At 37.2% G+C, this 27,042-nt stretch overlaps 1 protein-coding gene across 7 annotated transcripts in view; it reads left to right on the plus strand.

Annotated features, from left to right (window-relative positions):
• Window positions 1–27,042, plus strand: part of NETO1 (neuropilin and tolloid like 1) — a 114,244-nt gene that overhangs the window by 8,594 nt on the left and 78,608 nt on the right. Inside the window, exon 5 of one of the 7 annotated variants that reach the window (XM_074383248.1) lies at window positions 1,368–26,613. The exons of the other annotated variants lie outside the window; for them this stretch is intronic. Within the exon in view, the coding sequence (XP_074239349.1) occupies window positions 1,368–1,456 (89 nt within the window). The 3' untranslated portion in view covers window positions 1,457–26,613. Of the gene's footprint in view, window positions 1–1,367; window positions 26,614–27,042 lie in introns of those variants that run through there. 7 annotated transcript variants of the gene reach the window in all.

A 27,042-nucleotide genomic window follows, 5' to 3' on the forward strand; every position in this document is an offset into this window, starting at 1 on the left:
AGGAGAAGATGTCCTCCTTAAAACAGCCTACACTAGAGGTGAAGAGTAGTGACTCGGAGCTCTAAATGGGCATCAGCAACACCATCAAGTGGATTTCTGTTATGATGGAATGTGTAATTGGAGAGACCGTCTGTGATAAGGAACCTAATTATTCATAGGGACTCAATAAACTTGAAAAGGCAATTGTAGTATTATAAAATATATCTGCCAAAATTATCTTTAGGGAACTTGAATTAGAAGTTCATTTGTTCTGAAAATTATCATGTTTCAATCTAATAGATCCTACTACCAAGTAGTCTAATCTGTTTTCAGAAATGCAAATTCTTAAGAATTTTGATGAAAGGAAAACAGACCTGTAGCAGCCAAATCCTCATTTGTAAGTTCTTGCAGATATTGTGTGCGATAATCAGTTTATGCAATCTGTCTCAATTTTCCTTTTAACTTGCTAGCATTAAAAAAGGGTCTGTGATGTTGACTGGCTCGAGTATGAGTTATCACTCATTATCATAAAATTGGTTATCACATTGTTTTCACTGCAAGAGCATCACATGCATTAATTTAAATGGGAAAACGATTCAAATTACGTAAAGCCCATTTTTATATAGTTAGATTTTTTTCAATTCATATGTATTGTTTTATTTAAGTTATAATAGGCAATAGGAGGATTTGAAATATATGTAAACTTTCTTGAAGTCTCTCTTTCATGTTAAAGAAGTAACATCTACACAGGGCTTTGATACTCCGTTAAAAAACTAAAATTTAAAACATTATTAATATAAGGTTAATGATGACTTTCATTACGACATTATGGCGTATGTTAAATCAAGTATTAACTGTGGCATATATATTAGCTTTGAGCAGTAGGAATGTTTTTAATAATACCACTAAAGGACTGTGATTTTAATTATGCTTTGCTAATAATGGATTACTCACAGAAATCATGGGTATTTTATGTGCTACAGTTGGACTAATTTGAAGCATTCCCAAAAGGTACAAATGTTAGCTTACTTTCTCTGCCAGACGATTAGTGCTAGAGTTCTAAATGGAAAGGTATGTATTCTTTTCTTAACTGATAATTGTGAATATAACCTATACCTAGAGGCAGTGACGTATGGTATGGTCTAGGTTTCATAAGTTATATTTTCATTCTGAGTTTGGTGGTCATGAAAATAACGTCTTGGATTTAAAGTTGTGGTTTCACAATGAATATAGTGTCAACCGTCCTGCTTTGTCAACATGTGCAATGCTATCCATGTTTCTGGCTCTATTTGAGATGACTAAACGGTAGCACTCAATCTGTTCTTCTAGGTTTTAAAAAGCCTTTTTGCTCCAGGGGTATTTTTTTTCTTTGCTTTTTGTTTCTTTAGGGCCACCATACTACATTTATAGAAGGAGATTTTATTGCTGTGAACGACTGAATCTGAATGGAACTCTAGGAGATTTTTCCACGAAGTAGGACAGGTTAAGATGAGCTGAGGTTTCTGTTTTCACTGAGATCAACTAGAGCAAAACTTCTGAGGAAATCTACATTTGGCATAGAGGGAAAATTGGTACCATAAAAAGGAGACTTGGAAAACTTACATGACAACAAAAGTTGACATTGTGTGGCCCAAGGCCATTTGAGATGACATAAATCCAGTGACATGACTGTCTACAATTCTTTAGAAAGAGGCAGTATTAAGGAAGCCAGTACTTACTGAAATAAGAAGTGGGAAGGGATTAGTAATAATTTAGACAGCACTGAGGGAATCTGAGGCCAGGCAGGCTTTAGTTGTCATTTTGGCTTAATTTTTATTTAGTAGTGTGCTTCAACTCATGACCTGGGGAAATTGAAGGAGGAAGAATTTCTCAAGTCAGTTTGATGATTTATGGGTTTTTTTTTTTTTTTTTTTTTTTTTTTTGAGGCGGAGTTTCGCTCTTGTTGCCCAGGCTGGAGTGCAATGGTGCGATCTCGGCTCACCGCAACCTCCGCCTCCTGGGTTCAGGCAATTCTCCTGCCTCAGCCTCCTGAGTAGCTGGGATTACAGGCACGCGCCACCATGCCCAGCTAATTTTTTTTTGTATTATTAGTAGAGATGAAGAATTTCTCAAGCCAGTTTGATGATTTATGTTATAAAGCATTGCGAGAATTTCCAGGGCTCCCCAGTGGACTCACATTGGAGATGAAAATCTGTTTGCCAAGTCACCTTAGATAGAGAGATGATGGTCTCCTGGACAGCTGCAAGGAGCACTGCCTTTGAAACCAGATCTAACTTCCATATCTGGCTTTGCTTTTCTTTGCATGATGTAAACTTTGAACACAGTCATTTATGTTCTATCCCTCAATATTTTAGATTTTAAAATAAAACTAATGTCACAGAATTGTTTGAAAGACAATTAACCAATGCATATTTATGAATCTTTTGAGTGCCTGTCGGATCTCAACTATCAATAGCTGTTGTTTTTATTAGTTTGATCATGTGCTCTTTAAAGACAAAGCATGCTTGGTATAGGTTATTGGGAAAACAAGTGTCTCAGACTTAAAAACAATTTCCTGAAATTTTTAGGTGGGTGTAAAAAATTCATACTTATACCTTGTGACTTTTTTTTTAGTTTAGGAGATTTAGTTAGTTTAGATGGGCTTAGACTCCCAAGTGGGGATTATAGTTACTTTTTTTTTTGAGACGGAGTTTCGCTCTTGTTACCCAGGCTGGAGTGCAATGGTGCGATCTCGGCTCACCACAACCTCCGCCTCCTGGGTTCAGGCAATTCTCCTGCCTCAGCCTCCTGAGTAGCTGGGATAACAGGCACGCGACACCATGCCCAGCTTATTTTTTGTATTTTTAGTAGAGACAGGGTTTCACCATGTTGACTAGGATGGTCTCGATCCCTTGACCTCGTGATCCACCCGCCTCGGCCTCCCAAAGTGCTGGGATTACAGGCTTGAGCCACCGTGCCCGGCCTATAGTTACTTCTAATGGCATTCATAGAATATATCAAGGCAGAAATAGCAGCAGAAAGGCCAGGTGGTCTCTATTATTTTAATGAATTTATCACAATCTGGAATCAAGATGTATTCTCTCACAGTCTCAGAAACTTATAGTCTCAGAAACTTTATGTCAACACATTGAGAGTTTACCCATCTCTTAGAAATGAATCACATTTGCCAAGCTAACAGGAATGACTATATGTATATATGTAATATTTATACATACATACATACATACACATAGTAAATACACATATACATTTTCTATAAGAATTCTTAGAATCACACAGCTCATTTCTTCCTGCAAGCAAACACATGGATAGGCAGATTATGATCAGAACATTGCATAGTGAGTATGGAATCCAGATGTTGAAGATTAGATGCATAATATGCATATTTCACTAATATTGAGCTAAAGTTTTGATGATTAATCTTCCTAACACAGATTGTTTCTTCCAGTGGTGCTTTAGCCCTCACACTGCTATGGATTCCAGTGTCCCGTCTCCTGGCTCTATCTTGCCTGACTAGCAAACTAATTTGTATAGACTCTTATCTCCAACATTTTTTCTATTTCCTTGTATCTGAGTCTCTAACTTTCTTTTCTACTGAACTTAAAATAATACCCTTTCAATCTGAAGCTCTTGCTGTTCCCAGTGGCCGTGCTTCTGAATTCCCATTGGTACATGGGAAGAGGCGAACTGGAGGTCCTGCAGGGATTTGGAGGATAGGGAGGCAGGGCAAGAGAGGATACCACAGAAACGGGCTTAAAGGAGGCCCTTCTTTTTCTCCTGGCACATTTTTATGAATCCTCACTTCTTGGTTTGCTGACGGTTATTTTTAGAGACTGTGTCATTACCCAGGTCCACAGTGCAGTGATGAATCACCTAGGATTATAGACTAGCATGCATAAGGAGGATTGTGAGATTGAGCAATAGTCAAGGAGAAAACAGCTGGTTCATATCCTGGAGTCTGCAAAGGACAAGAGTGAGCTTAAAGAAGGGCTAGCAGGTGCAAAGCCTTGTGAGCACCTCACGGACAATGCCCTGAACAGCTCTCTTCTTTCTCTGTAGTGAACTCTCCTCTGCAATATGCCATCGCAGTTCAGAAAGAGAAATAAGTGCAGAATCACTGAGAATGTTAAAAGTTACACCACAGAATATTTGATAACTCCGAAAATTTAATAAAAAACAGAAGACATACCAAAGGTGTTTATTGTTTTAGAATTATATTGTTTTCTCACTTCGAAAGAGTCTTTAGACAAGTTTTAAATCACATTTGGTAAAGAAAATCAAATGACTAGAAAACATGTTGTGATACAAGGAATTTGAAATGGTAACGGTGACCTCAGGTAAGGGATAGCAGGAAGAGGGGAACGAGGAGGATTTTATGGGCCAAGATGGAGTAAAAATTGACTCAACATTATTGATAATGCTTTAAATTTTGAAAATAATAAGATATTTTGGTATTACTTTTATAGATAAATTATATAAGATCAAAAAAATAGAAAAGACTATGCTTGATAATTTTTAATGAATTTTTAGAAGAGGGAATACCATTTTCCATATTTCACAGAATTTTTACTCAAACTAAGAATGCCTTTTGAGCAGAATATAACACTTCCCTGCAGCCAACTGCCTTCTTGCATACATTTTCTTTCCACTTGAAAATGTAAGGAAGAAAATGTAACAGTATCTACTGTATTCCTCATTCTATTGGTATGACCCCACTGGCATTCAGATGCTCTGCTCCTGGAAGGTCACCCTTCCAGTCTCTTTAATGACAGGCATCTTTTGTTGGTCTTATAGTTTACTTCCTAGTGGGGAGATTTTCTGCTATTTACAGACATAGAATGGGTGTTTATGAAATTTTTCTTTTTTGATCATAGTTTTCCTGTACTAGTTTTAAGGAACAAAGTTACCCACATCCCACTGGAGAAAATGAACTTAAGAAATATACCTCAAAGTACCAAATAGGTGAGGGTTGAGTTAGATACTGACATTGAAGTGAGTGGAGTCATTAAATATATAGAAATTATTATGATACTTTGTACTTAAATAGCACCTTTCATCTGGGGAGCTCAAAGTGTTTTAGGAACTCTCTGGCCAGCTCCTAGCTGCCTCTCAAGCTGCATGCTTGATGGACTTCAAAGGCGAAGGGAATGATATTCTGCAGTGCCATGATTTAAATGGAGTGTTTTAGAAGGCTTTCTAGGCATATTAAATGAAATATATTATTGCAATAAAATATTGTCATGGTTTTAATGTTATTTGAAATATTCAGTGCAGTGTTTTTCCTCTTTGGATCAGAAATGCGAATGTATATGTATTCATCATTTTGAAAGTTTCTAAAGTTTCATAGATAATCAGAGTTCTGATAGGTGCCCTAGTAAGAAAGAAAATGAAATAGATTTTTTTAAACAACTAAAGTTTCATTTGAATTTTGCACTGAAATATGAAATAATATAAATTTTTAAAGGCTAAGATTAAAAGGAGGACTTTTTTTTTTTTTTTTTTTTTGAGACAGAGTCTTACTGTGTCACTCGGGCTGGAGTGCAGTGGTGCTATTTCTGCCCCTCGGGTTTAAGTGATTCTTGTGCCTCAGCCTCCCAAGTAGCTGAAATTACAGGTGTGCGCCTCCACACATGGCTAATTTTTGTATTTTTAGTAGGGACGGGATTTCACCGTGTTGGCCAGGCTAGTCTTGAACTCCTGACCTCAGGTGATCTGTCCACCTCAGCCTTCCAACTGCTAGAATTACAGGCGTGAGCCACCATATCTGGCTGAAAGAAGAACTTTGATTGTATTTTTATTCACATAAAAATAAAAGATTGAGCAAACTTAGGTCAGTATGTGTTGTCTTTTTAATTATGACTTGATGCAAAAGTCCTTGTGGTTTTGCCATTGCCTTTACCTTTAATGGCAAACTACAATTACTTTTGCACCAAGCTAAAATTGCACTTACATTGCTGACTCAAAATATTCTCATTTCGGCCCTAGAAGAGGCTCTTAAATGGAAAAGGTGAAAAGTAAAATTACATTTATTCTTGGGGCAGATTTTTCAGGAAATGAATTTTAAAACTTAAGAATCACAGAGAATCAGAGTACTAAGAAAATTACCAATGTGTGGCCAGGTGCAGTGGCTCATGCCTGTAATCCCAGCGCTTTGGGAGGCTGAGGAGGGTGGATCACCTGAGGTCTGGAGTTTGAGACCAGCCTGGCCAACGTGGTGAAATCCTATCTCTATTAAAAAAAAAAAAAATTAGAATTAGAATTGCTTGAACCTGGGCGGTAGAGGTTGCAGTGAGCTGAGATCATGGCCCTGCACCACTCCAGCCTGGGCAACAGAGTGAGACACTGTCAACAACAATAACAACCAAAAAAAAAAAAAAAAAAGAAAGAAAGAAAAATTATCAATGTACTGATATGTCTGAATAAACAGGATATTCATGTGAAGGTGATTTCTTCCATCTCTCACTTTTCCAGTCAGCTCATAACTTGGCTGATTTTATCTGTATAATAGTGGGCTCAGGAGGAGGGATGAGGAATGAAGAGAGAGACAGAAATCTTGTTTGGTCTAGGTGGGTGTTCAGGAGAAAAGCTGAGAGTGGGAGAGAAAGTTTCCAGGATTAGCTCCCATCTGTGCAGAGAATATTGAAAGCAGTGGCAAAGGAAAAGGAAGATTTTTAAGAAGTTTCCCATACAGAAAGATTGTCTTCCGGCCTGTGCGGTGGCTCATGCCTCTAATCCCAGCACTTTGAGAGGCTGAGGCGGGTGGATCACAAGGTCAGGAGATTGAGATCATCGTGGCTTACACGGTGAAACCCCATCTCTACTAAAAGTACAGAAGATTAGCCGGGCATAGTGGTGTGTACTTGTAGTCCCAGCTACTCGGGAGGCTGAGGCAGGAGAATCACTTGAACCCGGGATGCAGAAGTTGCAGTGAGCCAAAATCATACCACTGGACTCCAGCCTGGGCAACAGAGGGAGACTCCATCTCAAAACAAAATAAAATAAAGAAAAATATTAACATTGTCTTCCTCATCTTGTTTCCTGGAGAGGTGGACAGGAGTACTTAGTTGTGTTTATGTTTATTTATTGGCCAATCATGGTACTATGTTTTAAATAGGGTACATCTGAGATTGGACTACATGGGGTCCTAGATATATTTGCATTATTGGTATATATTTTCCTTAGATTAGAAAGACCTGGGAATTTATTTACTCCAGCCTTTCTGCTTAGAGATTGAGAAACCAGAAGGCTAGAGAAAATGTGTGACCTGAGTTGATGTAATCTGTAAATATTAAATTACTGCTTGTGTATCAGTTATACAAGCACGTTGCTGATACACCTTCTACAAAGTGTTGAGATTATAACTTTAATTACATCACATATTGCAAGTAATTTTAGTACAGTTATATTAAGAAATTTAATTAAGGGATAATACTATATCACTCACATTTCACCATTATGGTGTATGAATTTAAAATTCAACTTTTCATTGTTGTTTGAAACATTTTTCAACTTGCAGTGTCCAAAGAAACAATGGTTTTTCTTCTCTTCCTCTACCGCTGTTATAAAATTCTGCCTTCTCAACCCATCTGAGCCTGAAGTACATGATTCATTTTCTTTTCTTCTCAAATACCTATTGTTACTGACATAGTCTTCTGTGTGTACCATGCTCTCATTAGTTGAAACTTGTGGCTCACATGTTAAATACTCAAAGGGAAAACTTTAGCTTATTTCTCCTAGATCTGCCACGAATTTTCCTGCTCACTAACACACAGGTGTCTTTGACGCTTTCCTGTGATGTCAATTCCTTTTGCTTACCTCTCACGCCATCCCTCTATCCAGGGCTGCTGACCCCAGCAGCACACAAGAAAGACACTTAGTTGAGGGAGGGAAATGAGCTCATCCCATGCACAGTCTCCCCAGAGCAGGGCTCCATCCATTAGTGGGACTGTAGACTAATGTACAAAAAGTTTTATGCACTGGTAGGGGCCGTGACTGGATCGGTCGTGAGATTACCTCTGTGTCAAATCCCATCATCAAATAACCAGCACCCACGTCCATCACTAAATTTCCCAGAAGAGAAATTATATCACCTGACAAGAGAAAAACTCAAGAAACCTGACAAAAACAAAACAAAGAAGTAATTCATGTACTCCATCTTCATTTTTACCTCTCACGTGTGTCTTTAGTTACCGTGCATCTAGATAAAAATCTCCTGGAATCTCTAACATTTAACTCATTGTTACGTATTCAAGACATAGGCTTTCAAATTACTAATGATCTGTTTATTTTTCCTAAGAAAATATTATCAAGTGTATTTATTCTTTTAAACATTTCCTTTCATAACAATTTGCAGACAATTTGAGTCTTATTTTTCTTTGATTATTTGAAAACTAAATGAAGGAATCATAAACAACACATAATGTTGTATGTCTTGATCAAAACATTTTTCCTATTATATGCTAGAATTTGTATGCCATTACAACTACTTAAGTATAACTCTTGTTAATATTCTTAAAGTGAATGTACAGAAGACCTTGATTTCTACTAGGGCGTATTAGCCACTTACATTTATTTAATAACTGTTTATTGATCCAGTATGCTAACACTGTAGAAATATAGTATCTGCAAGATCCTAGCTTTCAAACAGTGAGTTCATAGTCTGTTACAAACTAAAAGTCATGGGTAGTAGACAGATAATGTGCTCACCCCCCAAGATGTCTATGTCCTAATTGCTGGAATCTATGAATATGTCAGGTTCTGTGGCAAAGAGACGTGAAGGTGGAAGACTGTAATAATGTTAATCAGCTGGCTGTAACAGAGGGAGATTATCTTGGATTATCCGGTAGGGGTCAGTGTAATCATAAGGGCAGAAGGGTCAGGGTTGGGTGATATGATGTAAGAAAGACTCCAGCTGCCATTGTGGGCTTTGAAAATGGACGAAGTGGCAGCAAGCTAAGGAATGTGAACAGCTCTTAGAATGAACAGGCCAGGCGTCACTTGTCCCCTAGAACTTCCAAAAAGAGAAGCACAGCCCTGCAAATGCCTCGATTTTTAGTCCAGTGAGACCCATTCAGATTTCTAACATGAGAACCTGAGATAATAAATTTCTGTTGTTTATTAAGGTTCTAAATTGTGGTGATTTGTTAAAGCAGCAAATAAGAAACAAATACTGATTTTGTTTCCTAAAATGAAGTGCTACTGTAAAAAGCAATTAAAAAAAAAAAAACTTAAAACTTGGAAATAGTTTTGGAATTAGGCAGTTGGCAAAAGCTGGAAGAATTTTGAGAAGTATGTTAGAAAAAAGTCTATATTTCCTTAAACCTACTGTTAGTAGAAATATGAATGTTACTGACTCTGGAAGCAAGGGCACAGAAAGAAGAGAGAAGCATGGTAGAGAAAACATGCATGCCGTAAAGAATACCTGAATCTTCATAAACTGACTGTTTGTGGAAGTATAACATTTATAGGTGCTGATGACGAGCGCTCAACAAAAAATGAGATACCTGCTTGGAAACTGATGGAATGGGAAATTTTGCTCTGTTGAATCAGGAAGCTTAGTACAATTATATCCTGGAGTTATATGGATAACTAAAAAAGCAGAACTTGGATATTTAACTTTAAGGAATTTATTGTCAATTAAAATGTAAGGCCTCTTTGGATGAGATAGGAAAAATATGCCCTAGAGAATAAACTGAGCAGGACAACTTTTTGCTGATCCCCTAGAAAGATCAAAAGATCAGAGAATTCAGTCTCACAAAAGGTTCTTTGAAATGATTAGGAGTGTGACTCATAAAGCTCTTCAGTCAGTCATCTCAGCAGAAGCCAAAAATAGGATAAGATTATCTAGAAAAAAAAATCCTGTGAAGAAAATCTTTGGCTAATGGAGTGAATCTGAGGACATACACAGGAGACACACATGGTTCTTGAGAATGTTACATCAGCAAAAACGTTGCCATCTTGAACTATAAGAGACAGATAAAGATTGAAATAGAAAAAGGGTATCATAACTTTCAAACGCCTACAGGCAAGAAACATGCTGATATAACCACTCAGCTGCAGACATGTGCTACTGTATCAGTAGGCTGACTCAGAAGGCATGAACCCCAAGTCCAGAAAGTGGGGACTGAAGCCCAGAAGGTCAAACTCAAATGACAGAGTGTAATTCTAAGCCCTTGAAACCAACTGGAATTTGTCAGCTGTATTTCCACATTGCTTGGAACTGGTGAATTTCTTTATTCTTTTTCTTTTTCTTTTTTGAAAATTATTCTGCTTTTTCTTATTTAGAGCTGGAATGTCTGCAGATGTTATTCTTTGCCTACCCCATCATTGTGGGTGGAGTAGGTAACATATTTCTTATATTTTATGGTTCAGTGATTGAGAGACATTGTGTCTCAGAGTGGATCATGCCCAGAGCCTCACTCGTACCTGATTTTGATGATGTAGGTGCTGTGATGTGGGGCTTTTGAGCTGATGAAATTTGGTCTTTGAGTTTATGCTGTTGTGACTTTTGGGCAACATGGGATGGGGGAATTTATTTCATCTGTGGAGTTGATATAAACCTTGGTGGCCAGATTTTGGATTGGTAGGAGGAAACATAACCCATAATGGTGTCTGCATTTTAAGTCTGGAGTCTGTAAATGTGTTAGGTTACATGGCAAAAAGGAAATTAATGTTGTTGTAAAGTTAGTGATAGAGACATGATCCTGGCTTTTTTGGGAGGGCTCAGTGTAATATAGGCAGCCTTCAGTGTGGAACATGGAAGCCAAAGTGTCAATGTCCGAACTCACAATGTGAGAAAGACCCAAATGATCACCCTTGGCTTTGAACATTGAGAGGCCCATTAGCCATGGAACGTGGGAAGTCTCTTGATGCTGAAAAAGGCAAGGGAAACATTCTCCCCTAGAGCCTCTAGTAAGGAACACAGTTCTGCTAAAACCATGATTTTAACTCAGTAAGATATATTTCAGCCTTCTTATCACCAGGATTCTATGATAATAGATTTGTATTGTTTAAAGCCTCTACATTACTGGTAGTTCATTGCAGAAGCAAAATAAAACTAATTACAGCATGCAACTAAAATTCTTAAACATACAGTAAAATTTGAGAAGAAATACAGAACATAAATAGATGATATAAGGTTTCACTGGTGGGATAGATGGAGAACATAAAAATTTGGGCCTATCAGTCCAAACTCTGAAAATATCTTCATCCCAAATGCACCAGGTACAGGATTTGTATCAAATGCACCAGGTAAAGTTTTCCTTTCTGGACTCTCCAACACATAAATTAAAAATCTCTATCTAGATAGCTGCATGTGTATGTCTTTTTATATCATTTGATTTTATGTGAATGTCATCTTTATGCATAAATATGGCTAAAACCCCAACGAAATAACTTGCAATCCTTTCCAAAGATATGGATGGGACAGTGGCATTTTTGTTTGTGGCAATAATAGCTATTTGTAGAACCTGGCAGTCTTTAAGGCTCTGCCTCTTCATGGCATATTTGCCTGATGCCTTTGCTTCAAAAGAGCTATGCTGTCTGTTCTCACTTGCTCAGCTGGCTAGCTTCCCACCATTCCGCAGCTCTGCTGACTTGCTTGAAATTCTGCTTCAGTGTGTCCTCATGGCATTTTCCCTTTCCAGCTACTTTCAAACACCTCACTTCCACTATACCACCCCAGGAATCACAGAGTGATTACAATAAAGTATGACTATTCACAATCAGCAGGGCATGTGCCTACAAAAGAACTGTAGTTGGCTTTTTAAAGCAGGAGGATATATTAGTCATAAATATGTCACTTCTCTTCTGTTTTCTATTCATCATATCCAAAGTCAGAAGATTGTTCTATTCCCTGGGAACTTTTCTTCCGAAATGTACACTTCAAAGCCCCAAGAGTTTTCTGTAAGTAATTCAGAGAGAAATGCAGTTTTACGGTTGTGATACAGAAGCCAGTATTACCTTAAAACATTCCCCGAACTCCGTTTTGTTTGTCCCTGTAGTCTGAAGGGAATGCGTATTTCCTTTGGCAGATTTGGCGGGCAGACAAAGTAGAATTTGTGGAATGGCCAGTGGCTGTCCTGATGAAATAAGAAGGCATAGATGAGGGTTGCCATGGCAATGATAAGTAACATCTAAAACACAGGATTTCCATGGGCACAAAATGAATTGGCCTTGCAGAGATCTGCTGTTGTGAATAATAGTTTCAATTATTTCTAGCTTTTTAGCATGTGCACATGACTTTCTCTTAATAATTATTCTCAAGCAGCATTTGGATCTCAATTTTAAATAAAAAGAAAAGAATTATTAAAAAAAATACAACTATGCTTATTTTCTGTTTGCAACTGTTTTGCCTTTGACAGCACTTCAATTCTGTCCTTTTCATTCTTTCTTTCACTTACCAAAACAGGGGCTATGCCCCTTATTGACAACTCTGAGGCTCCTCTCATGGTCTCCTGCTTGCTTCTCCTCTAGGCTCTGAATCAATATCCTGTACTTTGACCCAGTCAGTCCCAGTCTTTACTTTCTTGGTTCGCTCTCACGTTTTCTAGAAAATATTCCAGATATACTTTCCATCTGCACTATTTAAGAGCCTTCAGTGTAGGAGATATGTAGTGACCATATGAATAGATAGGGTATTTAGTTTCCTGTTAAACATGCCAGTGCTGACATTTATGTTCATTGTGCTAGACTTTTCAGTGTCTTCCTTGAATTGGAAATAGCTTTCTATTCTAACAACAATGTATATATTCTCTTCTAGACTGCAAAGTAATACACCATACGGTCCAACTCTTAATTTAAGATGAAATGGTTATAAAAATGTGATTTGCTCTGTTGTTCGCAGTATCTCACATTTAGTGCATGGTTTGGATGAAATAGACTTTTATACCATGTTCTAGAAAAGTTTCTTAATGGTTTCGAGTTATTTTCACTGTAACCTATACTTCCCCAGAAGGGAAAAGTATTGCTGATCATTTGGGGGTCACACTTCACTCTACACATTCCATTAAAACAAATTTATTTTGAGTTTTGCCATTAAAATATGTTACACGATGCTCAGTTGTTTTGAGAGATACTGGCCATATGCCAGATCATTGTTTTGGTCTGTTTGTTTAGGTCTTCAATTTTTCACATTTGTGTAAACTTATATTTTAAAGTTTCATATAATATTAAATATCACTATCATATATCATTTTTCTATGTTGTATTTTTTTATATATGTAATAGTTTCATGAGATATACTTAGAGTACAGTGCTAGGTTGTCTGAGGTGGAATTCTGGCTCAGCCACTTTCTGGCTATGACTTTGAGAAGCAGCAATGGACTTAATCCCTCAGACCTTCAGATTCCTCATGGGATTAGCACTTGACAGATAGCATTATGGATTTTGCTGCCGAATGAGACAGGCTGGCTACCGACACTACTTCACATGTGGTCACGTGCGATCACATTGAAACCTGTGCTTCACTGTTTCATAGATTCATTCCACAAGTTATTGACCCATAATTGGTCATTAAATCGTTACCTGTATGCTACATGTTGAGATGTGTGAATGGTTGAGATGCGGCATCTGCTCTTGAGCTTACTGTGTGTTCATGCCCAGTTGGGTGAGGACCGTGGCATGTGCGTAACATGGAGTGCACCTGAAGGAGAAGCAAGCAACACTTGATGTGACATGAGACCTGTGCTGGAGTGCTGCTTCCCACAGAGCCCTCACTGTGTCCTCAGGATGGATGAGGTGTGCGGCGTGCTCACGTAGCCACAGCTCCATCACATGCTTGTGAAGCACACTGCAATCAAACGTTCTTTCTCTGTATGGACACCAAGCTTCCTGAAAAACAAACAAACAAAACCCAACAAATTCGGTTTGCATCTTTAAATTTCCAGTGCCTCATCAGTGTTTAGCAATAGCTGATGTCTAATGAAATTTACCTGAATAACTACCTAAATAAGTCAATGAATGAATAAATGAATAAAATGAAATAAAGCATGTAGAATGAATGAGACACCAGATACGAAAAAATCTGTGGATGCATATCAGGTAGTCAAGACCATTTGAAAAGTAGGTGTGTAACTTTGGAACGAGAGGAGGTTAGATAAGACTGAAGTAATCATCTGATTCAGATTATGAACAACTCTGGAAACCATTCCAGTGATTCACACATAATTTTAGAAAATGTGGGAAGTAATTTAATGTTTTAAATTGGATAGTGATGTTTGAGACGTCTATTGTAAGGGTGTGATTTATTAGAATGTGGATGATGAACTGAGATGAGAGAGAATAAAGGAACAGAAAAAATAAGACGATTAAAATGATGTAAATGAGAAATTGTTAGAAGCAATATTACAGTAGTGTCTGTGGCAATATAGTGGAAGAATAAACTTGGTATCAATAAAATTAATGAGATGAAGTCTGTGTTGAGAAAGAGAAGTAGAAATGACGGTGGCTGCTGTACTTAGTAATTTGGTGATTGGTTAATGTCATATCTTTTGCTGGAAAATAAAAGAATAGAAAATGTTCTTTTTACTTTTAAAGATGTTGCAAGAGGTGCACCAATGAGATCTTTGTGAGCATGTCAGATATTTAGAGCTGAAATGAGAATAATGGCCAGGGAAGGTGGAGAGGGGAGCTTATTGGAGAACTAAGCACAAAACTCCAGCTAATAAAACATCCATGTATTAACATAGAACATTATATGAGTTCGAGCTAATGTTCTTATCTAAGCAAATTACAACGCAGCATTGTGTACTTTGGAATTTTTGCATTGTTTTCAGTGTTGGCTTCTTTCCTTACAAACAATCTTAGCAAGTTACCAATTGGCATCAGTTTTTCTTTGGGGATAGGTGGACTGACCGTAAAAATACACTTTATGATTCAAGGTAAGGAAAGCGTTTTTCTTGTGTCTCATGCTTGCAGCCTTCTCTTACATAGGGACTTGTGTTTTTTCTGAATTATGGCAGTAACTAGTTTCATGAGGCTGGTTACCAAAAAAGGAGCTTTCTTGATCTGTTTCTGAAAGGCATAAGGGTACACATGATTTTCTTTACCGTACTATTGTGATCATTTCCAATGTCAGTTGTTCTACCTGAATCCTTAAAACAAATACTGACTAGTCTCACTAGGAAATTTACCTTACTTCACCTTACTTTAAACTTCAATGAGCCACAATCTTTTATCGGAATTGTTGGTTAAGTCTAAGAATATATTTTCCAAGAAGTTCTTTCTTCTTTTTTATTTTTTTTTTTCTAATCTCTGAATTTCCTGTTGGAGCAAATTCAAATTTCTTGTTCGGTTATATAATGCATAATTTGTGGAAAATTTCTCTAGGCTACTAAGCAACTTTTTAAGATCTTTATAAACCATCTTCAATAATTGCTCTTCTATTGCTCACATCATGGGAAGGATGATCCTTGAAATGGGAGACACTTGACTGGCACTCAGGCATTTGTTTATTGCACTGTTCGTTTGCCTTTAATCTGTGCTCTGATAACGTGGATGAGGGCCCTGGTCTGGATCAAATAACTGCCCACATGTAGCAAATGGAGAAAGGAATTGTGGTGAGCCCATGGGTAGCTTCCCTTTTGGCACTTCCCCGCTTGTCTGCCAGGCTTCCCTTATCCTCAGTTCTTACCTCAGTATCTTATCTGGTGTCTCAGTCAAGCAGATATTACTCTGAGCCGGTGTCCTCACTGTAGAATTTCCCTATCAACCAATCCTTAAGGATGAGGAATTTTACATAATGAGGCCTTTAATTACTCCGTCTAGGGCAGTCTGCATTTTAAATGAGAACTCCTAAAGACTGAAAACCATGCTAGTTTCAAAGGAATTAAACATGGAGGATATACTTGTAGATCATAAGTCAAGCTGCAGAGAGGCAGAAGCAGCTGACCAAGAGCATTGCTGTGTCCTGTAGCTCCTACAGTACATTGATTCATTAACTGGATGTTCATTGTGTACCTGCTGTATATTAGGCACTGGAACCAGTGGATACGAAGTCTGACCTGTTCTCCAGGAGTAGCAGACAAACAAAATGTAATCATGGTAAATACAAAGGGCTGTAGCTCAATTTAAGACAAAAAACTTATAATAGGCCTTAAACGTGCTTGGAAGTTTGGATCACAGGAAAAGTTTGCCTCTTACCATTTTTATGTTCCCTTCATGTAGATAATATTACTCTATTTATACTGTGTACCTTAGGGAGGGTGTCTATATCTTTTATGTGACAAGAGTTAAAAGAAATAAGCATTTTAGAGGCATACAAGATTTACTGAAATAAGAGAAGCTTATCTCACCTTCAAAGCCGCATTTAGGCCCTGGATCAAGAACTGTCCATGTGACCTTAGGAGTAGTTCAGCCCTGTAGACCTCCATTTATGCAGGAGATGCATAGAACTTTACGTCATCCAAGACTGTTGCAGCTGTAATATTTTAAAACTGTAGAATTGTTCACTGTTCCATTAAAACTGCTTTTAGGAACACTTATCCCTTGATTTTCCAGAAGAAAATTATATTGTTTTTCCTGTGCTCCTGTTTCATAGATGAATCATTTGAATTTTGAAATAGTTAAGTAGCTTGTGCCCATTGATACAACTAATAACTGGAGAGCTACTATCCAGACCCACTCTTTGTAACTTTAAATTCTGCATTCTTTCTTTTTACTCAGACTGAGATTCAGATTCTTCATTTCATTCTCAGTAGACCTTCCCCTTGATACTCAGTTCTGAACAGTAGCCAGGGATACAAAAAAAAATGATCATTTATTTTATTTACTTTTCTTTGATAATAAGCAACAGTTTAAATTTGTTAAAGATCATGTGGTTGTGAATGATTAGTGTTACACTAGGAAAATAATAATAGGCAAAAATCTTTTTAGATCATTATGCTTTATCTCTTGTAGCTGCTAAAACAATGCTGAAAGATGTATAATTATTATGAATACAGCAAAATTTAATTTTTCCTATTGTCTCAAAATTTAATGAAAACTTTATAGGTGAGAAAAATAGGGGGGAGGAACCTCCTAAAATTCTAAAAACAACTCTTGGATAAAATTTAAGTGACTGAGTTTCTGCTTTAAATTTTACTTTTAACTTTCCAGTGGCCTTAATTAAATGGAAAATGGAAATTTCCAAAGTCTTAGAGTAGAAGCATTTTTATCCTGGCTAGGGATTCTCTAAGAACACTAGTAGCACAAAACTGCAGTGGAACAGTGGAGCTAGAGAGTTCATGCCCCAGAGTTTAGAAGCCTGCAAGCAAAGGGAATGGTGCCCACTTCTCACTAGAAAAATTTCACAGGCTAGAGTCTGGATGGAGGAGCCTGTGACGGCAGTGGAAGTGTGCGGGAAACAGTGAGTCAAGCCTATACTGCCACATCCTGGTTTGGCAGTAAAGTATAAGTTACCTACAAGCCAAGTGGTCACTGCTGAAACCATCTTGAAAGAACCTGCCATCCAGGTGGCATATCAGGGAGACGGAACCTAGAGCTGTCACAAGACTTGTCTTAAGACATCAGTCAGACAGAATTGATCAGAAAGAAGGAGTCCAAAGTGATTATATAACTATGCCCTCCGATACGTAAATACCTGCCACTCACAATGTATTCATCTGAAGTCAAGAGTTAACTACAAATATCACCTGCTAAATGTGCAAACTTTTTCTTCTTTGTCTTAAACCTTTTTCTTAACCAGGGAGTTGGAGAAGATGAGAGGGGTGAGGGCGCCCGGAGGAAGAAGGACAGGCTTGTCTCCATTTTCTTTATGTAGGTCTCTCATAGAGACATCTGTCATAGGGAATGGTGACAGGAAAGGGAGAATGTTTTGTGTGGCTATTGGCTCTAAAGCAGCTTAACTATCAGAAAGTGAGTCCTAAAAGGTTTTTGTTGTTGTTATTGTTGTTTGTTTGTTTTTAAGGATTGAAAAGCCATAGGATTCCCCCAACGAAAAAAAAAAAATTCTACATTAGCCAGAGCCTATAGTTAGAAAGAAAGTCGTATCATGATTCTTTGAATTCCATAGAGTTAAGTTTGGGAAAACAGTTACATATATAACTATATTCCTATGTTATAAATAAGAAAACAGAAGCTTGGAAAAGTTAGGAAACTTGACCCAAAATCAGCCACTTTAAAAATTGCAGCATAAAAATTTCAATGTTGTATGGTCTGACTCTAAATCCTTCCTGTTAACTTCTGTGCAGTTCTTCTTATGAAAATTAAAATGATTAATTAGAGTTAGTCACAGATGTCATCACAGTAAGGAAAAATAATACTTTGACTCAGTTTTTATTTTACTGAACAATGTAATGATTATTCTTATATCTAGACCACTTGGTATTCACTTATTTATTTTACTGCATTTTCTATGGAAATTGAATTCATAATTCAGAGCTACGTACCAGGAATTCCCTATATGTACCATGCACATCTAGGGTTTATGCATGTCCAAACTTGAACTCATTGGCCCCAGATCCCCAAATGAACACCCCTTTCTCAAAAAATACCCCAAGTACAAGTTTCTCCCTGCTTATTGAATAATAGCACACTATTCTCTTGAGAACAATAGAATATTATTATTCTGTTGAACAACAGCACATCTTCATTTGTTGAACATTAGCACAATATTCACCCAGTCAAGTCCACATCATACGAAACATATTTGACTTTTCTTTTTCCTTCTGTCTTCAGACAATTACGAACTCCTAGTGAATTTACATTCTGAAGTAGCTCACGCTTTTTCTTTTCTCCATTCCTACAGGCATTACATTCGTTTTGGTGCCCAGTATCTCACTTGGTCAAATGTAATACTCATCTCCTTTCTTCCAAACATCTTTTCTATTGATGTAGCAGAGTTAGATCAGAGATACATGAAACGAAAATCTAACTATATCCACCCCCTGATTAAAACCGTTCAGCAGCTTAGTATATGGTTTCTTACCATGACAGTCAAGAGCTTTAACACTCTGATCCCTGTCTGTACAACCAGCCTTCCTTCAGTATCCTCCCTCTGAAACAAAGCTCTCATTCTGGCAAAACGATTTGCAATGTAAATATTCTGTGTTTTGGTGTATGTTTATCTTGCCTATGTCTTTCTCAACTCATTCATTTATTTATACGTTTATTCATCAAATAAATATTGTGACTTGTTCTATTTATGGTTCTTCTGTACTGGGCACTGGGAACACAGTGAATATCCAGATGGATGTGGACCTCAGTCTTAAGGGCCTTAGTTACAAATATTAAGCAACATATTTAAATCATTATTTACAGTTACAATTAAGTGTGATAAAGGAAAAGAAGAAAATGTATAAAGAGTGTATGACAAGTGGACTTGAACTAATTTATGAGATAAGGATAAGACTTCCCTGCAAAAGAGACTTTGCGTTGAGGTTGATAGGTCAATGGAAGTCAACTGTGCAGAAGAATGGTGAATCATGGGCTGGCAGAGAAAGGGGGAGCATCCTGGACAGTGGAAACTACTGGTGCAAAAGCTGAGGGGTGAGAAATGTCAGGGCACATTTGGGCTCTAAAAGAAGGTGGTGGCTGGGCACGGTGCCTCACGCATGTAATCCCAGCACTTTGGGAGCCTGAGGTGGGCGGATCACGAGGTCAAGAGATCGACACCATCCTGGCCAACATGGTGAAACCCCATCTCTACTAAAAAAACGCAAAAATTAGCTGGATATGGTGGTGTGCACCTGTAGTCCCAGCTACTCGGGAGGCTGAGGCAGGAGAATTGCTTGAACCCAGGAGGTGGAGATTGCAGTGAGCCGAGGTTGCACCACTGCACTCCAGCCTGGCACCTGGCGACAGAGCAAGATTTTGACTCAATAAATAAATAAATAAATAAATAAATAAATAAATAAATAAAATAAAAGAAGGTGGGGTGGGCCTGGCTCAGTGGCTCACACCTGTAATCCCAACACTTTGGGAGGCCAAGACGGGTGGATCACGAGGTCAAGAGATTGAGACCATCCTGGCAAACATGGCGAAACCCTGTCTCTACTAAAAATACAAAAATTAGCTGGGCACGGTGGCACGTGCCTGTAGCCCCAGCTACTCGGGAGGCTGAGGCAGGAAACGTGAGAGGCGGAGGTTGCAGTGACCTGAGACTGAGCCACTGCACTCTAGCCTGGCGACAGGGCGAGACTTCGTTTCAGAACAAACAACAAGCAAACAAACAAACAAAAGAGAAGGCAGGGTGCCTGCAGCATAGGCTTTGCTCAAATAGAAGAACCAGAACATGGCCTACCTGAGAAATTCCTTCTTTTGTGAATTTTCCCTGAATACTGCCCCTTTGGTCATTCCGTTTGTTTTATCCCTTCTTTCTTCCTATGTCCAGCCAAGAAGGACCTCTGTCTCAGTGTTCTCACTGTAACAGATATGTCTCTTGTTGCCCTCACACATTGTGTTGTGATTATCTCTTTACATATTTATTTGTTTTCCTCTCACGACACTGTGGGATTTCTAAGGAAATCACCGTAAATCATACGTGTTTGCCAAACATTAGCTATAGTATCCACATGTGGAAGAATATACATCAAGTATTATTTTCTTATCATCCATTCATTTCTCAAGTTACTGCAGTTTTTATGTGCGTGTCCCATTCCTCAAATTTAGGAATATCAATATTTTTGCAAGAAAGTATTGCTTTCCTTCTGCATTAATATCTGGAGTCATGGCTCTGCCAACTTCAGGTCCACCAAGCAATAAACTGTAGAAATGACCTGTTATTCTTCCTTCTCATTCCACCTCTACTCATTATTCCTTGAATCTGTGTCTTAGTTTTGTATCTCGGCACTAATTTAGTCTTTCCTAATTTCGTACCTGGGTTACTAGAATAGAATAAACAGGAGTTTCAACTTTTATTCCTACTTTAGATATGTTCCTCCTGTATTACCCAAACAGCTGTTAAAGTGGACTTCCTAAAATTTACACCTGATTATATACTGGTCTAATTAAACTTCTTTCATTATCTCCTTGCCTCCAGAATAAAAGACAAACTCCTTAGCAGGGTCTACAGAGTGTTTCATGATCTCCCCAACTTCATCATCTCATCTTTAGATGCTATGGTGCCCAGAACTTTGATCTAACACCGTCTTGAAACACACATGCTGAGCTCCTGGTGCACCATGATTTGGGCAATTAAAAATAACTGTTTGCTCAATCTTTGTGGAGAAAGTCTGTCACATATTCCAACTTAGTAAATTCAAACTCCTACCTTGAGACTCAGGTCAAGATTTGATTTTCCCCAGAATTCCTTTCTTCACCATTCTCCTATGTGAGAGATGACTTGTACTTATCATCATAATCTTTTGATTATAATATTGTCCCCTCCCCAAATTATTGTGAGTTCTTCAGCTGAGAAGCTTTGCTTTATTTTCTTATCACCACTGCCTGGGAAATACCATATATTTAACAAATTTTTGCTCAAATGATCAAACAGTAAAAGCTGAAGATAGCATATTGTTATTCCTCCATTCAATGAGAAAGTTGAAGATGAGGGAAGAACTCAAAATATGTAAGTGAATGAATTATAAACACAAATTTCCTGTAGCTCCAACTTCATTATGATCTAAGTAATAGTGTTGTGAAATAGATTACTACATGATTTCCATTGCTTTTATATTACATATAAAGTAATTAATTTTCAGAATACTTGATTAACTTTGTAAAGTATCACACAATTTAAAAATGATAGTGGTATTTGGCCCCAGATATATATTTCTGTGTTCTTTTTAAAGTTCATTGAGATCCTCTTATACTCCCTTAATTAAATTTATTTTCTAGTTCCTAAACATTTTCCTATTTAATGTCTCTTTTCCTTTCTTTCTAAAAAGTAACCGGTTAAACTATAGCTTTGTCATTTGTAAAGTTTTGTCTGTTAATATTATTATTGTAGGGATAGTTGATATCATTTTTAAAATAGTTAAAACTTATTTTGTAATGTAGCAGTACACTAATATATTGTGTGTATGTTGTGTTTCATTAAAATATTAAGATGTTTTATTTATAAACAAAAAGATTGTTAGTTCTAAACACCAGAGTATTGATTTTAAACAGTCTGCCAAGACAGCAATACAAGTAACACAGCTAAGCCTTTCTTTAAATAATAAAACAAGTATCTAAATGAAAATACATCTGCCTCTTGAAGGTTGATTGTTAAAACGTTATATTCACTTTGGACTTGATAATTTTACCATAGGAACGTTAGAGGTAGAAGTCATAAGTGTGAAAATATATATATATATATATATATATATATATATATATATAGAGAGAGAGAGAGAGAGAGAGAGAGAGAGAGATTGAGTTGGTTAATGAGACATATATTAGTAATGTTTTGCGTGGGGATGCTGAAATAACTTTTTAGTACAGAGACATTTTGAGTCTTCAGTTGTACACAGTGGTTTTAAAGTAAAGACCATTTTAGTAGGCTCCCAAAGAAGGCATTAATTTTCCAGTTTTTGAAGGCAGATATATGCACAGCATATATTTCATGCCATCCATGTATCATATCCTCATCTCGTTCTCACCCATATCCCTGCAAATCTGAGATGATAAGAAAGTATAAGCAATGTGGTCAGCCTGTGGTTGGGGTCAGGGATGACGTGAGTGTCAGAAAAGCATTGAGCATCATGGAGTTAGTGAGAGACAGTAATGGAGTCAGAATTCATTTATTAAACCAATTTTCCTTCAGAATTATTATGGTACAAGCATGGTTCAAAATAGTGCAAATAAGAATGAAGTTAGAGCTTGTAGTTTAGTGGAAAATGCAACCTTAAGCAAGAATAAAGCATTGAGGTCATGGTTGAGAAAATAGGATGATATCAGAGAATACAGCAAAAGAACTTAACAGTCTAGAGGTCAGAGAAAGTCTTCTTGAAAGATTAACATTCAAGTACAGACCTACAGTAGGAGGATTTAACCAGGTGAAGTGCTTAAATGTCAGAAATATCTATGACTCAAACAGCTTGGCAATGAAAAATGGTAAATTCATATTTTGGGAAAGCTATTTTATATGGATGCATCAATATACAGATGCGTCAAAGTTTCCTCTAGTTCTGATGATTACAGAAAATTTAAATAATATATATACATAGTTGTTGAGTTCACAAAAGTAATAGGTTAGAGCTGTATGGAGGCTACAATTTATCTCCTGAATTTATGACACATTTTTCAATTGAGTGTTGAGAATATGAAGAGCATTAGAGGAGACGCTTACATAGCCTTCTAAAACATGTAATGAATTTTGGAAATAGAAGCCTGAATTCTAGTCTATATAAATTATGAGACAATTTTTTTGTAAAGTGTATCTGTCTGTTCAGAAAACATGATGATGATTAATTTGTGTATAAATCTGTGTGTTCATTACACTGCTATATCATAGATGTGAAAATATGCATATAAACCTCAACACTTTAAAGTTTGGTATTAAAAAGTGAATTGTAATAAACCACACTTCAGTCTATCCATTAATAACAGCCTGTACAAATGAGAGCAGCAGGCAGAATAAATCAGGTTAGTCTAGTCACACGTCAATCCCTTGGATGACACTAAGAAGCCAGAAAATGTTGTGTAACAGGACTTAGACACATCAACTACCAGATGTTACCTAGAAGCTCAAGAGACAGAGTTGTAAGGTCTGCTTATTGCAATGTATGGGCTAATAAAATCTAAAGAGGACTACTTGGCTATGTTTTAATTCTTTTGCAGTATTATTTAGAAGTGATTCTTCCCGAGAGATAAACATAGGTAAATGAAATCTGTAGTGTTCATATTGCTGAGAAAAACAAACAAACAAACAAGCAAAAAAACTTGATCTGCATGAATGTAATGTGCATTTCTCTAATTTCAGTCCAGAGACTTACTAACTGTTAGGAATAATAATGTGTTTCCCAAAATATTTGAGTCATATTGAATTTTTTTAGAGTGTTGTTGTAGAACTTTTAAATAAATTTTAGGGAGAATTTTTTATTCTACGTTTTAAGAATTACAAAGCATTTTATATGGCATCCAATTATCAGGATTAGGAAATTGGAAATTTAGCAGGAATTTTAAATATGTCATCCAATTCATCTATCAGTTATTCATTTACTAATGTGCTAAGTACTAGTAAATACTAGTAAAACAAACATGAAATTCAGATCCTATTTATATTCTATGTAGGATGATAGGGAGCACAGTGTGATTTTGTCATAATAAAGATGAGTACGTCATTTTAAGGAAGTAAGGTGGATTTAATTCAAACTACGTCACAATATAGAACAGCACTTTCAAGACATAACACCAAAGCTTATATTGAAGCACTTAGAAGCATTAGCTAAGAAGAAGGCATGACAGGGGACTTCCCAACTGTATGATTACAATACCCGATGACAAATACCAGTATCGCTTTTCACCAGAAAAACTGTAAGTGATTTAGTTTGAATGAAATAAAAGCGTTGCACAGAAACATAATGAGGAATATGTTTGGAAAAGTTATCCCAAGATGTATGTTAGTGTTTTGTATGCCAATCTAATTGAGTGTAGTCTTGAAACAATGAAACCGCCAAAATATGTATGAAAGTTACCACATTTGAGACATGGAATCACCATGGATCACAAGATAGAAAGCAAATTGGGAGCGGGTGGAATTGTTGATGAGTTGAGAAGCAGTAAAAGATGTCCGGATGAGTTAAACTACTTGTGGTAGCACTGAATATGCACAGGGAGATACAGCTTCAGAATCAGAGATGTTAAAATTTATAACATATGTTGTTCGATTGTGTGAGAGAAGAGACAGTGAGTTATATTGCTACATCTTTCATTTGAGGTACCTTTGAGATATGGAAGTGGAGTAACCCAGTGTCTTTTATCTGACACACCAGACTGTAATTCTATGAAGAAATAGATCATTTTAATGCATTGCTGTGGCTTCAGTTGGTGAATAGGATTTTACTTGATAAGAGGGTGTGGTCTGTGGATTCAGATGTGTTGGTTATTGGCATGGAGGTGGTGGTACAAATCATGGACGTGGATGGTCTTGCTCGGCTGAGAAATACCAAGAAGGATAAAGGCAGCACATCTGAGTAGATTTGCCGGCAAGGGAATAGATGGGCTGTTGTTTCAGGAGCCAGAAATAAATACTGAAATGGCTGGCCAGCAGGGCATAGATAAAAGATAGTGGGGTTGGGAGGGTCTTGAAAACTAAGAGGAAGAGACATATTTAAGTGAAATTTGCTTGTGATGAGTAAAATAGAATACCTTATCAATAAGATTTTGCAGTCAGAAGGCATAATTGATAACCCTATCAAGTACAGTTTTTCCCATAATGGTACACAAAAACTCAGTGTGCAGAGAAGAAAATGGGAGAGAAAAACAGAACAATTGGAGCTTGTAAGTGTAGAATCCTTCGGAAACCTTTCCCGTGAAAGGAAACTTGTGATGGAGGGATTAAGAAAGAGGACATGGTGAATTTGAGGGAAAATGCAAAGTCAAAGTCGGGATGGTTAAAGTTCATTTTTTGTTACTTCTTTATGCAAGACTCAGTTCTACTAGGAAGCAGGCTTAAGACACATTTTCTTATGCTTTGCCTGTACCTGGAGCAATTATCCCTTCCCCACCACTTCCTACCTCCACACTGAAAGCTGCTCCTGAAAAATTCTGGCAATCTTCTGTATTACATCTGTTCATTGAGGAATCGTAAGCCAACCCTCAGCCTTTATGATCATTGTTATTTTTGTCATTTTTACTTGTTTTTTTGGACTCCTTATTTAGATGCACTGGTCCCTCTCAGTGCCTAGCAAAGGTGATCCCACAAAAATTTTCTGAAAATACATGTGGCGCTACTGATTGTCTCTGAAGTTCTGGCCTCCCTGCCAACCTGTTTCTGGGGTTTGGACGGTGTCCAGGGTGCTGAATGTGTGGCTGCAGCCTCCACAGCCTTTGCCAATTTCGTTAGCACCATGCCCACTCTTGCAAGCCGGCACCAAGATAGCACTGCTGTTCCTGTCTCCTGGGAAGGCTGCTTCCTTCCCTGTGCCGCCACTTCCTCTACGCTGTGGATGGCTTATATGCATGATCCTATGTGATGATAAAGCTATAGGTCTATTAGTACCTCTTTACTATATTTCATCCACATAGGTAGAGCTGGGCCTGAATTGAGGCTATCTCAGACACACACACTATGATCCACTCCAAACCCCTTTATCTTGAACCTTTATTTGTACAATCAAGGGTCCGTCTCTTTTTTTGTGAGTAAAGTTTATTATTTTCCCCTGTGGATACACTGTGAATATATTCAGAAGTGGGTCAACCTACTTGGGTCACTCTTAGGGTAATGCAGTTTTGTCTGAAGCCAGAAGAAGACAGTATTCTTATGTACATTTGGTGTGTTGCCTTTAGAGCGGCACTGATATGATAGAACAAGAAAGAGCAGCTCTGTCTTGTGCACCCAGCTTAGAGCACCAGTGTCAAATCTGTACTCCCTCCACTTAAGAGGTGCCCCAAAATATTATTTTGTTACTTAGAGTTGTTTTCTGTTCCTATTATTCCATATTCTTTCAGTTTTTGTTTTTTTTATTGGCAAAGGAGCAGAGCTTGTATTCTAAAAATTAAACATATATCTGGGGTAAACCAAGCATGGAACTATTTTAACAGCTACTGTAGAACCTAATTATATATATATATATATATATATATATATATATATATATATATATAAATTTCACAGTGTTCAGATAGTGCCAGGTGTGTCCAGGTAAAGGTACTAAGATTGTAAAATTGCTATCATAGCAGTAATGATAACAATGATACATAAATGTCATAATAAGAGTCACTAACTGATTGGAGTATCTTAGATATTTTTGTCCCTTTATTCATCCACAAAACAGTTGAGAACTGTTCTTAGCTTCTTAAGTTTCATTAAGAAAATCAAGATTGAGATTTTGATTGTTCTATAGATCAGCTTTAGGAGAGTTTGCATTTTAATATTGAGCCTTAAATTTCATGAACACGGTGGATGGTACGATTATTCGTTTATTTAGATACTGTCTGATGCCTTGCATTACCATTTAATTCTAAGTCTTTTAAAAT

Source organism: Saimiri boliviensis, chromosome 13 (genome assembly GCF_048565385.1).
Source record: "Saimiri boliviensis isolate mSaiBol1 chromosome 13, mSaiBol1.pri, whole genome shotgun sequence".
Taxonomy (NCBI): domain Eukaryota; kingdom Metazoa; phylum Chordata; class Mammalia; order Primates; family Cebidae; genus Saimiri; species Saimiri boliviensis.